The sequence below is a fragment of the Ursus maritimus genome, unplaced genomic scaffold, assembly GCF_017311325.1.
Source record: "Ursus maritimus isolate PB19 unplaced genomic scaffold, ASM1731132v1 scaffold_23, whole genome shotgun sequence".
Classification (NCBI taxonomy): Eukaryota; Metazoa; Chordata; class Mammalia; order Carnivora; family Ursidae; genus Ursus; species Ursus maritimus.
In genome coordinates this window covers 42,164,337-42,179,910 of record NW_024424786.1, presented here as the reverse complement: position 1 = coordinate 42,179,910, position 15,574 = coordinate 42,164,337, and the positions used below count along the sequence as shown (strand labels likewise).

General features: G+C 52.9%; 1 protein-coding gene across 2 annotated transcripts; it reads left to right on the top strand.

The window, feature by feature from the left end:
• Positions 1–651: 651 nt before the first annotated feature.
• Positions 652–15,262, top strand: LOC103679525 (aldehyde dehydrogenase family 3 member B2-like). 2 transcript variants are annotated; one of them, XM_040639538.1, is made up of 10 exons: positions 675–946; positions 11,082–11,244; positions 11,664–11,774; positions 11,998–12,118; positions 12,295–12,380; positions 12,501–12,582; positions 12,835–13,221; positions 13,598–13,764; positions 14,335–14,434; positions 14,717–15,262. In XM_040639538.1, the coding sequence occupies exons 2-10, from the start codon at positions 11,083–11,085 to the stop codon at positions 14,899–14,901; spliced, it is 1,401 nt and encodes a 466-aa protein (XP_040495472.1). In that variant the 5' UTR covers positions 675–946; position 11,082; the 3' UTR covers positions 14,902–15,262. The 2 variants fall into 2 exon arrangements, with proteins under 2 accessions (XP_040495473.1, XP_040495472.1); XM_040639539.1 differs by lacking the exon at positions 14,335–14,434 and having other exon boundaries at positions 652–946.
• Positions 15,263–15,574: the final 312 nt, after the last annotated feature.

Here is a 15,574-nt window from a genome sequence, read left to right as displayed (position 1 = left end):
GGTGGGTCCACATGAGCAGGACACCAAAGGTAAATATGGAGCCCTCTTGAGGTTTATCATTAGAGGCTCATGTTCAAAGGATTCCGCTTGGCTTCAATCTGATCTTCATCCCTTTCAGGATGGGAGTAGGACTGCAGAGGTGTCTTGTTCAAGAGATGAGCCTTTTGGGGGCACCTGGCTGGCTTAGTTGGAAGAACGTGCGACTCTTGGTCTTGGCGTCCTCAGTTCGAGCCACGTGTTGGGTGTAGAGATTACCTAGATACATAAACTTAAAAAGAGAGAGAGAGAGAGAACATGAGAGTGCACGTGAGCAGGGGGAGGGGCAGGGGAGAGGGAGAAGCAGGCTCTTCGCTGAAACTTCTACCAGCGCCAAGGAATGGGAGTGAACATGGGCCTTCTTACCAGACGGCCCAGATGGGGGGCCAAAGGGAGGAGGGGGGCTTGACAACCATCAATGGTCAAAACAACAAGCATGGAGTCTTTGTCCCTGTTACACTTAGGATAGCTCCCATAGACGTTCTGTTGCAGGAAGGGGTCGGGAGGCATGGTGGAGGGGAGGCGGGCAGGGCGGGGGGGGGGGCACTGATTCGTGGCAATTCCAAAACCCAGGCTGACGAAATCCAGCCCTCCGGAGACACTGAGCCAGAGGGCACCGCTAAGCGGCGGCCGGATTCCTGCCCCAGAGAAACTTCGATCGTAAGTGATGGTAATTTCAAGGCACTGAATTTGGGGGATTTGTTATGCAGCAGGAGACAGATTTGGATACCCGAAAGTGGAGTGCTGTCATAGCAAACAGCTGCAAGCAAGAGGCTGGCCTTGGAAGTGGCCAGTGGGTGGAGGCTGGAAAGGTTTTTGGATCATGTCACAGAAAGTCTTAACTGCCTTGAACAGGCTGTTAGTCGAAATCTGGACTTGAGAACAGTGTCAGTGAAGGCTGGAAAAGGAAGTAAGAAACGTGTTATCGGTTGGTTAAATTCATTCCTAAGTGTTTTATTGCTTTGGATGCTATTGTAAATGCAATTGTTTTCTTAATTTCCTTTTTGGATTGTTCGCTGCTCTAATTTTGTTATTGTTTTTTTTTTTAAGATTTTATTTATTTATTCGACAGAGATACAGACAGCCAGCGAGAGAGGGAACACAAGCAGGGGGAGTGGGAAAGGAAGAAGCAGGCTCATAGCGGAGGAGCCTGATGTGGGGCTCGATCCCATAACGCCGGGATCACACCCTGAGCCGAAGGCAGACGCTTAACTGCTGTGCCACCCAGGCGCCCCGAGTTTTGTTATTGTTATTTGCTATTGTTATTAGCTGTAGTAGTGGGTGTGTGTTATTCAGGATTCTTATATAGAGAGTAAGAACACCTGTATGACTTCGTACTTTTTTTTTTAAGATTTTATTTATTTATTTGAGAGACAGCGAGAGAGGGAGAGAGAGCACAGAGGGAGAGGGAGAAGCAGCCTCCCTGCTGAGCAGAGAGCCTGATGCAGGGCTTGATCCCAAGACCCCCAGATCATGACCCGAGCAGAAAGCAGATGCTTGACCGACTGAGCCCCCCAGGCGCCCCTACTTCCTACTTACTTTCTTATCTGCATGCCTTTTATTTATGTTTTTCTTGCCTAAATACTCCAGCTAGACTTTCAGGAAAATATTGAACAGCCGTGGTGAAAGCAGTCATCCTTGTCTTGTTCCTGATTTTAGGGGGAAAGTTCTCCGTCTTTCACCTGAGTATGAAGTTAGCTGTGGGTTTTTTGTAAATGCTTCTTATCATGTTCAGAAAGTTCCTTTCAATTCCTAGTTTGCCAAGCGGTTTTGATTATGAAACTGTGTTGAATTTGTTAATTTTTTTTATATCTAAGGATATGATCATGCTTTTCCCTTTTATTTAATTAACGTGGCTTATATTGATTGGTTCCTCCTGTTGAGTCACCTTTGCCTTCCTGGGATAAATCCTGCTAAGTCATGGTGCACAATTCTTTTAATGTTCCGTGACTCATAATCCTTTATAATCCAGACTTAAAAACGATAGCTCATCACCTTTGCTCTATTTCATTCTTGGGGAGCAAGTTAGTAGTTCCATTCCATACTCAAGGGGAGAGGATTACACAAGGGCGTGGAAACCTGGAGGCAGGGCTCATAGGAGCCATCTTAGAAACTGTCTATCACAATTATCTTCAGACTTATTGTACAATCTCAGATTTTTCACACATACCTATGACAACAGCAACAACAAAGAAACCTTTAAGCCAGTTGGGTTTATATGTAGAGTTTTACCAACTATTCAAGGAACAGGTAATCCCAAACTTATACACGTTGTCCAGAGGACAAAAAGAGAGGGGAAGCTCTTCAGTTTACTTGATAAAGCTAGTCCATCCTTGACATTAAAAACAGAAAAAGAAAGTAAGGCCAATTACATGTGTGAACAGAGATGCAAAACTTAATATTTTATTAGCAAACCTAATCCTACAATATACAAAAAGCAAATTTCTTTTTTTTTCTTCCTTTTTTTAGAGCGCGCACACATGTGCACTTGAGTGCGTAGGTGGGGGGGGGTAGGGAGGACAAGGAAGGGCAGAGGGAGAGAGAGAGAATCTTAAGCAGGCTCCACGCACAGTGGTGAGCCTGATGAAGGGCTCAGTCTCACAACCCTGACATCATGACCTGAACCTAAATCAAGAGTCAGATGCTTAACTGACTGAGCCACCCAGGCACGTCCAAAAGCAAATGTCTTCTAATATAATTCATCATATTCACTGATTAAAGGAGAAAAAGCATATGATCATTTTAACAGATGAAGAGAAAACATTTGATGAAATTCAATATCCATTCATGATTTAAAATAAATGAAATATACAAGATTTCTCATCAAGCTAGGTATAGAAAATCTTCCAAAGAAAGGAAAAGAAATCTTCCAAAACTATGCAGCAGACATTATTCTTAGGGGTGAATTATTCACAGTCCATTAAGGACAAGAACTTGACAAAAATTCCCACTGTCATTTGCTTCTATTCAACATTGTACTGGAGGTCCTACTGCATACAGTAGAATGAGAAAAATCAATGCAATATAAGAATTGAAAAGAGAGAAACAAATCTGTCAATTTCTACAGACTTTATCTTCATGTACATGAAAACCTCATTATTGTTAGGACCAGTAATGAAAATAAGATTAAGGCAAAGACATAAATTTCATTCCCATACTTCTACGCCCTTTTAGAAAGTATGATTTTTAGAGCAGCAATAAAAACAAGCTACCTAGGTATTCACGTAGCTAAAGATGTGCTAGTGCAAAAATATACAATATTGTATTGAAAGACAGTTATAAGGAGATAAATCAGTGGAAAGATATACCATGTTAATGGATGGGAAGATTCATAAAGATGTCACATTCACCAAAATGATCTATAAATTTAAACACTTCCAATCAAAACCCCAACAGAAGATTTAATGGAATTTGGTGTGCTGATTCTAATGTGTTTATGGAAAACACATAGGCCAAGAATAAGCCAAGATAATTTGGAAGAACAGCAAGGTAGGGAAATTTGCCTTACTAGATTTCAAGACTTTTTATTAAACTATAGTATTTAAGACAGTATAGCATTGGTATTGGGATAGAGAAATAAATAAATCAATGAAATAGAATACAGAACCCAGAAACAGACTTACTACAAGTGATTAATCATCCAGCCAATTGCTAGAACAGTGAGTTATATTTATGGGGGAAAACAGTTAAATTAGATCTCCACCTCACACAATTCACAAGAGTAAATAAATTATAGCAGAACTTAACGTGAAAAGCTGACTTTGGGAAGAAAACACACACACACACACACCTTTTTAAATGAACTTAGGGTAGAAAAAAATTTCTTAAGATATAAAAAGAACAAATCTAAAAGTAGAAACAGATTGGACTATATTGTCAACGTCCACCAGCCATAGATCAGTGAGAACACATTTGTCTTTGAACAAGTTGTATCTATTGCTTTTGAGACCATGGAGAACTGTAAGGTGTCTCAATAAGAAGGTGTTGGAAAAGACCGAGAGGATTTGTGTTTGCATCGAGTAACTGGAGGGAGGTTTGAGGAAGCTGGGCTTTGCTCAGGATCGGTGCTGTCAGAGCAGGGATCTTTCTGTGATTGGGTGTCTGAACACACTCTGCCTCTACGGAGTGCAGATGAGCACGAAGGTAAACCTAAACTTGGTCAACAGCAGCAGTCATGCATATTAATTACCAGGATACAGGAAGGTGTGGTCGTTATCGTGGTTTGGACAGTGTTCATGCCTGTTAGTGTTCAGTCATGTTTATGGAATGGCCTTGTTTTTGACTCCATCCATCAAAGCTGCAGAATGTCTTTGATTCTGTTATTCTGTGGACTTATTCCTGTTCAACAGGAGAGAGCAAGTCCTGACTGGTCATGCCACTCCAGCTCCCTGACGTCAGGGCTTGGTCTTCTCTTCTTCAACAATAAATTAAAATCTAGTTCACAAAGGGTACCATAAACAGAGTGGGAATACAAGCTGCCAGCTCAGAGAAGATATTCTCAAGATATCTCCTTGGCTTCCAGCCCAGTATGTGAGGTGCTGAGAAGTCATCACTGTCTGTTAACCACAAGCACAAAACTGAACGAACTGAGGCATCAACAACTCTTCTTGGATCGGTCAAAGAAGTGAAATCACAGGGCAAACTGCTGCCCGCAGAATTGGAGAGACAGACAAGTGGATACAGAGAAATATGTCTTAGGAGAAGAGAAACACACCTATGAAAAGAAACTTCTGCAGGAACCAGTGCTAGCACAGGAAAACCCAAACTGCGATCAGGGAATTGCTGGAGGCTCAGTGTGGATAACTCTGAGAGTTAGAAAGTACAGGGGGACCCAGTCATGGGGGACCCCTCCAGGTACCTTTCAAAAGTTTTACCTCCGGGAGTTCTACCTGATCCTTAAAGTGAATATTGGAGAAGAATTCCTTTGTGCTTCCAGCAGGGGTAGGGGAAGAGAACAATTCTGAAATACGCCAGAGTTTTCTGTTCTTAGCAAGGCCTGCCCTCCGCAGAAACAATTTTTCCAGAGCCTAACCTCTCGGGTTTTATCAGAGCCTACCCCACCTGAAGGAAGGGAGATACACAATTCCACGCCCCTCTAACCATCCTGTCCCATCTAAGGAGAGAAAAAGTGGAGAAGCACTCAACTTCAGTCGAGGGGCACAGGCTCACCAAAAGGCTGAGACGTAACCACGGGACTGCACCACGGCCTCCCCTCCCTGACACTTCACCACATTTCTAAAGGCCTATTTACCACAGTTCCTTCTACCCAGGGCATCGTGTCCCCCTTTCAAAAAAAGATTAAAGGCAAAACACACTCTGAAGAGACCGAACAAGCGTCAGAACCGAGTCAGATATGACACGGATGTTGGAATTATCAGACCAGGAATTTTAAAAAGCTATGACTAACATGCTGAGAGCTTTAATGGAAAAGGCAGACAATGTGCAATAACAGATGGATAATGTAAGCAGAGAGATGGAAATTTTGAGAAAGAATAAAATGATGGAGATCAAAAATATTGTAACAGAAACGAAGGATGCCTTTGATGGGCTCATAAGCAACCTGGACAAGGCTGAGGACTCTCTGAGCTTGAAGATATGACATGAGAAACTTCCAAAATAGAAAAGCAAAGAGAAAAACAGATTGGGAAAAAGAAAAAAAATAGAATATCCAAGAACTGTGGGACAATAACAAAAATCCAAAAATAACATGCATATAACAGGGAAACCGGAAGGAAAAGAGAAAAGGAACAGAAGCGATATTTGAAGAAGTGATGACTGAGAATTTCCCCAAATTAACATGAGACACCAGACCACAGATCCAGGAATCTCAGAGCACACCAAGCAGGATAAATGCAAAGAAAGCTACATCTAGGCATATTACATTCAAACTTTAGAAGGTCAAAGATAAAGAAAAAATCTTTGAAGAAATCAGAGTGGGGACACCTTATCTATACCTGATCTATAGAGGAACTAAAATAAGAATTATATCTGAACTCTCAGAAATAAAGTTTATTAGTTACCAAAAAAATAGATACACAGCAAAGGGTTACTATTGTGAATATACAGAATTCCTACAAACCAATAAGACAAAAGAAAAATAACACAGTAGAAAACCATGCAAAAAAAAAAAAAAAAGAACAACAACAACAAAAGAACTGAGAAGAAGCCTGAAGAGCCCATAAGCAAATGAGACTATGCTCAGCCTCAGCAGTCATGGGTAAAATATAAATTACAAAATAGTAAGATACTGTTACATACCCATTGTGTCAGTTTCCTAGGACAGCGGTAACAAATTACACAAACTTGGTGGCTTAGAAAGCAGATATTTATTCTCTCATACTTCTGGAGGTCAGAAGTCTGAAATCCAGGTATGACAGGATCAGCACCTCTAGGGGAGGATCCTGCCTTATGTCTCCCAACTTTGGGGGGCTCCAGGGGCTCCTTGGCTCGTGGCAATTTCTGCCACACCTTCACGTGGCCTCCTCCTCTTCTATCTCAAATCTCTCTCTTTCTCTGACCAGGACACTTGTCATAGGATTTAGGACTCCCTGGCTAACCTGGGATGATCTTATCTCGAGATCCTTAACATAATTACATCCATAAAGACCCTTTTCCCACATAAGGTTACATTCGCAGACTCTCAGGGTTAGGGCGTGGACACATCTTTGTGGGAGGGGGGAGGGCACTGTTCAACCCTCCTACTCATTGGCAAAAAGTCCGGCAATATCAAGTGTTGGAGAGGATATGGGGCAAGGGGAACTTTCATACAATGTTAGGGGAAATTTCAATTAGTCAATCTCTTTGGAGGCAACATCCAGGCCATGCGTAGCAATACCTGGGAAAGTTGAAGATGAACTTACCACCTACACATCTTCTTTTTTTTTTTAAAGATTTTATTTATTTATTTGACAGAGATAGAGACGGCCAGCGAGAGAGGGAACACAAGCAGGTGGAGTGGGAGAGGAAGAAGCAGGCTCATAGTGGAGGAGCCTGATGTGGGGCTCGATCCCATAACGCCAGGATCACGCCCTGAGCGGAAGGCAGACGCTTAACCGCTGTGCCACCCAGGCGCCCCACCACCTACACATCTTAACCCCAGATACACACCCAAGAGAAACACCGAGACACATAACTGATGTTACTCATGGCCATGTTTGTAATCGCCAAAAAGAAAGCACTCTGTAAATAGCCACCACATGATTTTGGAGGGATACCATTCAGTCCACAGGAGTCTGACAGATCTCAATGGAAGGTCATGGCCAAACCTCAGAGACCTCAACCAGAGCTGCTGTTCCGTCTTCAGATTTGTCACACCCACCTTCTTCCCTCCCCTCTCTGGCTGGTGTTACATCATGGAAAACATAGAAATCCCCAGAGGAAATTTGTCCCTCATTCTCCGCCCCCCAACTCTGCCAGCCCTCACCCCATAGCCACATGCCCTACCCCTCCACCATCCCCCAGCAAGGGCTCCCCACTGGTTCATCCCCATAAACACCCGTATGTACCCCTGGATCTCCCCACTCTCAGCCCATCCCAGCTCTCAGCCACCACCCATTCTTGGCTTCCCTGTAGCAACAGAACTCCTGGAAAGAATCATCTAGGGGTGACCGGGGCGGGGGGGGCTCAGTCAGTTAAGTATCTGCTTTTCAGTGGCTGTACCCACTCCAAGGTGCGCCTGGCCTGTCCCCCGCCTTCCCCCTGCTCTGTCTCATGCCTTCCCCCTGTTCTGTCTCACCCGTGCACAGCCACCCTGGGTTTCCTGTCCTCGGACGTTTTCGCTTGTATCCTGTCTGCCAGGAACGGACACTCCCCCCTCCCAGCTGCAGGTGTCTGGCAGGGAAGGGCTCTGCCCCGGCACCATGGGACAAAGCAAGGCCCTGGTCTTGGACTCGTGGCCTCCAGAGCTGTGAGACAATACATTTCTGTCGTCCTCAGCGACCACGTTTGTGGCCACTTGTTCCAGCAGCCACAGGAGACTGGTAAAACGTGGCAGCAAAGACGTCTGACAATGGTCTTATTTTACGCTTTGCCAATCCCCGCGGAGGCTGAGCTGCTCAGGCTTCTTGGTTCCGTTTACTGTAGTTTAGTTTAGTTTCAACAGCTTCTTTAAGGTACAGTTCAGCTATCTGAAGTGTGTACCCCCCAGTGGCTGGGGGGCAGGAGGCCTCCTCAGCTGCACCCCCCACCCTCTGCTCTTAGATGGGCCTTGCCAGCCCTGAGCCTCCCTTCCCGGTGTCCTAACAGCACTGCCATCTCTGGCTCAGGCCGAGACTCAAGCCCGGGGGCTGTGGTCAGCCGCGGCTCCTGCTAAGCTGACTCCAGTCCCAGCCGACGCTGGTCTCGGGGTGCCCGGTGGGCTCTCCCACGCTCCGCCCGCAGTCACTCCCCACGGCCCACAGCCCTCCGCACAGGTGGCCTTGGTTGAATCTGACAGAACTCAGGGCTGGTGGAGGGATGGGGTCAGACAACTGGTGAGAGATAGCGACAGGGCCTGAGCCCATGCTCCTGCTTCCCAGAACTTACTACGTGCTCAAGAAAGACCCGAGGAAATATCAGCAGGCCACATTTAGGAGCCCTGCCTTTGTGCCAGCCGCTGAGACCTACCTTGTCTATTCTTGTATCTTTCTGCGTGATCCTCTCAAGGACCGTGTCGCTCCCCATTGTTACCTGGAGAGGCTCAGAGAGGTTACGTAACTTGCCCAGGGTCCTGCTATAAATGAGAGAATAAGTGAGCCTCGTGGGTGTCCCAGCCATCCAGTCTATCTGCAGGTACCACGGCCCCATCCTCTGCCCAGAGGACGCCCGTCGGACATGTTCAGAGAAGGGAGATAAAGGACCCCTTGTGGCATGGGGCTGGAGGGGGTGGTGGACATGAAGAGTTGGTGCAGGGACCTAGGTGGCCCATAAAGCTCTGTGGGCTGAGGGCTTCCTGGAGGAGGCAGCATTTGCTACCAGGGTCCCATTGATACTTTTTCCTGTAACCCCCTGGGGGATTTTTCTCCACAGATAACTCCCTGCCAGCCCCTGTCAGCACACCCAGAACAGCCTGGAATTGCCAGACCTGTTCTCTGTCCAGCTGCAGCCCACCCCTGGCCCCACCTGGGGAAGGTTTTAGAGCCGGGACGTAGGAGGCAGCTTCTGCTAGGTTGCCCCCCAGGGCCACTACACTGTCAGGCATGGGCATGGGGGTCTGGTAGGAGCTGGGGGCCTGGCAGTCAGCAGGGGCAGGGGGGAGACTGGGGATAAGAGCAGAGTCAGTGCCTCTGGAAACAGAATGTCAGGCAAAGAAGGCAAAGGTGTGCTGAGGGAGCCAGGGTCCGAGCCCACGCTGGGGTCTGTGGGGCAGGAGCTGGGAGCTGGCTCTGCTCAGGGAGGCAGGCATTGTCCTGCTCTGGCTGTGCCTGGATTTTACGTCCCCCCTGTGACACACAGGCTCCTGGGAGCACCCTCGGAGGAACCCTCCCTCGGAGCCTGTGTCGGGGAGGGGGACAGACCCCATCCTCCCTCAAGGAGCTCCGCGGCTGGGGGAGGAGGCAGCTTGTGGACAGACTGGGACCAGCCAGATATCACCAGGGCTGTGATGGGGATGGCTGGGGAGGCAGGAGAGGAAAAGGGGGAGCTGCTTGGGGGGCGAAGCCAGAGCTGAGTCTTTGCTTTATGGTTGCAAAAGTGACACTTACCATTTCTGCTGCTCAAAGTATTGCAGTCTCGCCGTGGAACGTCTGGAAGCTACAGAAAGATGCTAGGAAGTCAATGAAAGCAGCGCAGGGCGCACACAGTGGTGCAGGGGCTCTGCGCTGGGGGGGGCGAGGGGCTGTGGGCCCCACGGACTGGGACGGAAGTCATCATACAGCAACTGTGAGGAGGGTAAATCAGGTCACCCCCCCCAGCACCTCAGTTTCCTCACCCTTACGGTGGGGTAGTAATCAGACCAGCTGCGTTTCCCGTCTAGCCTGTGCTCCGTGGTGCACCCACTGCCCACGAACTAAGCCCCAGCTCCCTGTGTGAAGGCCTCACCTAGTTGTGTCTTGTTTCTCAGAATGGGGCCACATGCTAGTCCCTCTGTCCAGATCCCTGCCCTCCGAGAGCCTGCCCCTGCCCCTGGCCTGCTGCCGCTGGAGCCGCCTCGGAGAGCCCGTGGCCCGCCGATCCCTGCTTGTGAATTGTTTTCAGTGTCACTATTCTTCATGTGTAGACCGCGGGGTCCGCGAGGACTGGCCGGGTTTGCTGTGTCGCTGACGTGGCCGTGGCCCAGGCCCAGCCGAAGCCTGCTCTGGTTAACAGCCAGGGGTGTCTGGTCGGCAAGCGCCGAGTCCCTGCTCGCCTGCAGTGGGCAGGCAAGGAGGCGCCTTGGACGAGAAGCAGGAACCAGCTGGCCAGCTCCAACCCCTCCGGGCACACCTCTACCCAGCTTGGCTTCTTCATTTATTGGGCAAGAGGGGGACTGGGCCTGGGGATCTGGCCATGGACAAGCTGAGTCTGAGGTTGTCCCCAGGCACTCTAAGTGTGCAGAGTGAGGACACACCTCACCTGGGAAAGGTATGACTGAGCTGGGGCCAGGGTCTTGGGATGGACATCAGGACACCTGGGTGGTATGACCCATCCCAGGCTCTTCCACTCTGGGCCTGGATTCAGGGCTGAGGCCTTTGGCCCTAGAGAGGTACTAGGGAGCCATGGACAGAGTTAGAGCAGGGCTGATGGGATCAGGAGCTGTCTGAACTCCAGGAAGAAAAAGCTGGATGAGGGAGGGTGATGCTGGCATTCCAGGCAGAGCTTCGGGGCAGGGCTCCAGGTGCTCCAGGCCAACTCTGGGCCCGAGGATGGGTGGTGCCAGTGGTCCACTCAAGCCTCGCTCCTCCAGGAAGTGCTCAGAAGGAAATGGGTGGGACACATGTGCTGGAAGGGTGCAGGGGCAGCCGTGGCCCTCTGGGGTTACCGTGAGTCCTTGTAGGAGCGTCGGGGAGCCCACGGAGGTACAGCCAGGGGCGCAGAGAGACTGCCCGTGAAGGTGGGGAGCCCCGGCCCACGCTGCCCCCTCCCTGCAGGATGGACCCCTTCGCGGACACCCTGCGGCGGCTGCGGGAGGCCTTTAGCTCGGGGCGGACCAGACCTGCCGAGTTCCGTGCTGCGCAGCTCAAGGCCCTGAGGCGCTTCCTGCAGGAGAACAAGCAGCTTCTACAGGAGGCGCTGGTGCAGGACTTGCACAAGGTGGGGGGGGGGGCTGGGGAAGCAGGGTGGGGGTGGGGCTGGGGACCAGGCTGTGCCCCCAATTCATTGCTGTTCATTTCACAGACCCTTCCCTGGCAAGCAGCGTATGACAGCATTAAACTCATCCAAACCTGGAGGCAGGCCCCCATGTTACTGAGGGGGAAACTGAGGTGCATGGGGGTTGAGACGCTTGCCCGAGGTCCCGCAGCTAGGAAGTGGCAGAGCAGCGCAGGAGTTGGAGCCCAGGCCACCTGTCGTGGGGCCCGAGCCCCTCACCACTCACCGTGCTTTCCCAGGGGACTGGCTGTGCTGCCTCTGGGGACTGTCTCCATGACTCCTGGGGATCCCAAGCCCTAGATCCCTCCCTGCCCTGCCCCCAGCCTGAGCCCTGCATTCTCCATTCTCTCTCTCCGCCGCAGTCAGTCTTTGAGGCAGACTTGTCCGAGCTCATCTTATGCCAGAATGAGGTCGACCTGGCGCTCAGGAACCTACCCACTTGGATGAAGGATGAGCCTGTGACCAAGAACCTGGTGAGCCTGCTGGCGGGGGGCGGGGGGAGGTCCATGTCCTGGGGCAGGCCCAGCAGCAGCTCCAGCCCAGGCCTCTTCCCCACCCCTGACCCACGGCGATTTCTGACTTCCTTGGGACCTCTGTCTCCTCACGAGGACTCCACTACACAGGCTCCTCCAGGACCGTGGGGGGCGGCTTTGGGGTGATCCCCAGCCGCACCTTACCACGTGTCCTGCACTACAGCTCATGCAGCTGGACTCGGCCTTCATCCGGAAGGAGCCCTTTGGCCTGGTGCTCATCATCGCCCCCTGGAACTACCCCGTGAACCTGACCCTGGTGCCGCTAGTGGGCGCCCTCGCGGCAGGTGAGGAGAGAGTTCTGAGCCCCATGCCTGCCTGACCCAATAGCCCTTCCCAAAAGGGGCCCCCAGAATTCCATTAATGTGGTGTCTCCAGCCTCTGGCACGTTCCTTGCATCTCTGCCCTGGGTGGGTGTGGGGGCACTGGCTTCTCCCCACAATGTCCCCATCTGTCCCTACAGGGAACTGCGTGGTGCTGAAGCCATCAGAATTAAGTAAGGGCACAGAGAAGGTTCTGGCTGAGGTCCTGCCCCAATACCTGGACCAAGTGAGGATGGCCCCCCTCCATGAGCCCCCAGTGTCCCACATCCCTGCCCCTGTCAGCTGGGGAGGGCCAGCTGTCCCCAGGACCTGCAGTGTCGCTTGAACCACCCGCCCCGCCTTGCAGAGCTGCTTTGCCGTGGTGCTGGGAGGGCCCCAGGAGACCAGACAGCTGCTGGAGCATAAGTTCGACTACATCTTCTTCACGGGTGAGAGTGGCCTCAACCAGTGTCCTGGGGGGCGGGGGGCAGGGACGGCTGTGGAGGGAGGAGATGGTGACCAGCAGGGGCAAGCATCCCAATGGCAATCAGCCCTTGGGCCTTAGAGGGTGGAATGCTGGGGCAGTAGGGCCTGGGGCAGATCCCAGCAGACAAAGTACAATGGGCCAGAAGAGGTGGTGCCTGGACCATCTGACCAAGGCTGGTTGAACATGCGGGGGGGGGCAACTCCCATATCTCCAGGGAACCCCCGAGTGGGCAGGATCGTCATGGCTGCCGCCGCCAAGCACCTGACACCCGTCACGCTGGAGCTGGGGGGCAAGAACCCCTGCTACGTGGACGACGACTGCGACCCCCAGACCGTGGCCAACCGCGTGGCCTGGTTCCGCTACTTCAACAGCGGCCAGACCTGCGTGGCCCCCGACTACGTGCTGTGCAGCCCGGACACGCAGGAGCGGCTGCTGCCCGCCCTGCAGAGCGCCATCACCCGCTTCTACGGCGAAGACCCCCAGAGCTCCCCGAGCCTGGGCCGCATCATCAGCGAGAAGCACTTCCAGCGGCTGCGGGGCCTGCTGGGCTGTGGCCGCGTGGCCATCGGCGGCCAGAGCGACGAGAGCGAGCGCTACATCGGTGAGTCGGCCCTGCCGCCGCCGCCGCCACCGGGGCCTCCGGGGCCGCCCTGCGAAGGCCCTTCCAGGACGTGGGCCCGCCTGGGCCGAGAGCCTGGGCCAAGAGCCTGGGCCCCACTCCCGCCCCTGGTCGCCCCGCCTCCGGCACCTCCTCGCCCCGCCCCGCCCCGCCCCGCCCCGCGGCTCCCAGAGCCGCACCACCCAGCCCAGCCTGGGCCCCCGCCTCCCTGACCTCTGCTCCACCTCAGCCCACATCGGGGCTGGAGAACCCCTCACCGTCCTTCCTGGGGGGCCGCGGGGCCGCTCTCTTCCCCAGAAGGCCCCTGAGCCCTGCCCGAGCCCCCGTCCCAGGGCTGAGCCGTCCCCTGTGCCCGCAGCCCCCACGGTGCTGGTGGACGTGCGGGAGACGGAGCCGGTGATGCAGGAGGAGATCTTCGGCCCCATCCTGCCCATCGTGAACGTGAGGAGCCTGGAAGAGGCCATCGAATTCATTAACCGTCGGGAGAAGCCCCTGGCCCTGTATGCCTTCTCCAACAGCAACCAGGTGGGGGGGCTGGGGCAGGGCTGGTACAAGAGAGGGGCTGAGAAAGGCGCAGACGGGTGACCTTCCCCTTGACAGCCCACGGTGGGAGGGTTAGGGCAGCATCACCTGAACGGCAGCACAAGGACTACTGGCAGAGGGGACTTGGGCAAGGCCAAAAGACTGTCAGATGTGTGGCTGGCCAGCTGTCTGCCCTGGCTGGGGCAGCTTCCACCAAGAAAAGAGGTACCTTTTTCTACCCAGAGAACCCCGTCTTCCTAAAGGATGCAGAGGCTCTGTGTGGACAAGCAGAGGCCCTGGAGGGGGTGGGGGAGGGGGCAGAGCAAAGCCGGGACCTGCCAGGCAGAGCCAGGCTGGCCACGGTCGGGCCTGTGTGCTGCAGGTGCTGGTTACCCTTCCTGCGGTGTCTCGCAGTCACGGGCTCCCCTCCGTGTGGAAAGTGCTCACTGGGGAGACATCTCAGTAGAGGATGGGAACAGGGGAGGCTCCTCTGCTCCCCATGGAATGGTCGGGGACCCAAGTTCTCTTTCCTGATGATGAGCCCACTGCTGGGCCTCTCCCACCTCCCCCCAGGTAGTGACCCAGATGCTGGATCGGACCAGCAGCGGCATTTTCGGAGGCAACCAGGGCTTCCTTCACCTGATTCTGCCGTCCCTGCCGCTGGGGGGAGTCGGTGAGCCCTACCCTCCTCCACTCTCCAGCCCCCACCCCCAGGGAAGCCCGGGTTGGTACTCCCATCCTGGGAGGGCCCAGTTTAGCCTTCACTCTCTGTTCTACCTTGATCCAGGCCCTGGGCCTCTCAAGGCCTCAGTTTCCCTATCTGCAAAATGGCTCTTAAGAGTGGCTTGGCTTTCCCCGAGCACCATGCCAGCCGTGGGCTCCTGCTTGGGCACTGGGCTGCTGCTAAGGCTGGCTGGGCTGCCGGCCTCAGGCCCTCACCTCTGTGCCCACGCAGGTAACAGTGGCATGGGAAGATATCACGGCAAGTTCTCCTTCGACACCTTCTCTCACCACCGCGCCGTTCTGCTCGCCCCCTTGGGCCTGGAGAAGCTCAATGAACTTCACTACCCGCCCTACACTGATCTCAAGCAGCAGATGATAGGCTGGGCCCTGGGCTCCCACGGCTGCACCCTTCTGTGAGCTCCCTGTGCGCGTCCAGCACCCTACCCCCACCACCCCTCTGTCCTGCTACTGCCCAGGTGTTCCGTGGTCCCTGAAAGGTGGGGGTTCTTTCCGGGAGCGCAAAGATCCTGTTCTTGGGGCTTTGTCTCAACAGACCCTTGGCTGGGCAGGACCTCTGGCCGCTGGTCCCACCACTTTCAGGGCCAAAGTCCTCTCTGCAGCCCCCTGATGGACTCACTGACCCGACCCTCTGCTTGGATATGTCTTGTGATGGCGCTCTGGTGGTTAGAAAGGACTCCCTTAGGGGATCCTGGGTGGCGCAGTCGTTAAGCGTCTGCCTTCAGCTCAGGGCGTGATCCCGGCGTTCTGGGATCGAGCCCCACATCAGGCTTCTCTGCTCGGAGCCTGCTTCTTCCTCTCCCACTCCCCCTGCTGTGTTCCCTCTCTCGCTGGCTGTCTCTCTGTCACATAAATAAAATCTTTAAAAAAAAAAAAAAAAAAGAAAGGACTCCCTTGTATCAGATCTATAATCAGTTTCCCAGAATACAGAGCCATGTCTTTTCTTTTGTTAATAGCAAGGGAGGGGATGGGGAGCCAGAGCGGGAAGGCAGCCCATGGGTGGGGGCTACTGGGGAGAGGACCCAGGGTTGGGCTCGGGCCAAAACTGCAGTGCTGCCACCACCGCCCCCTC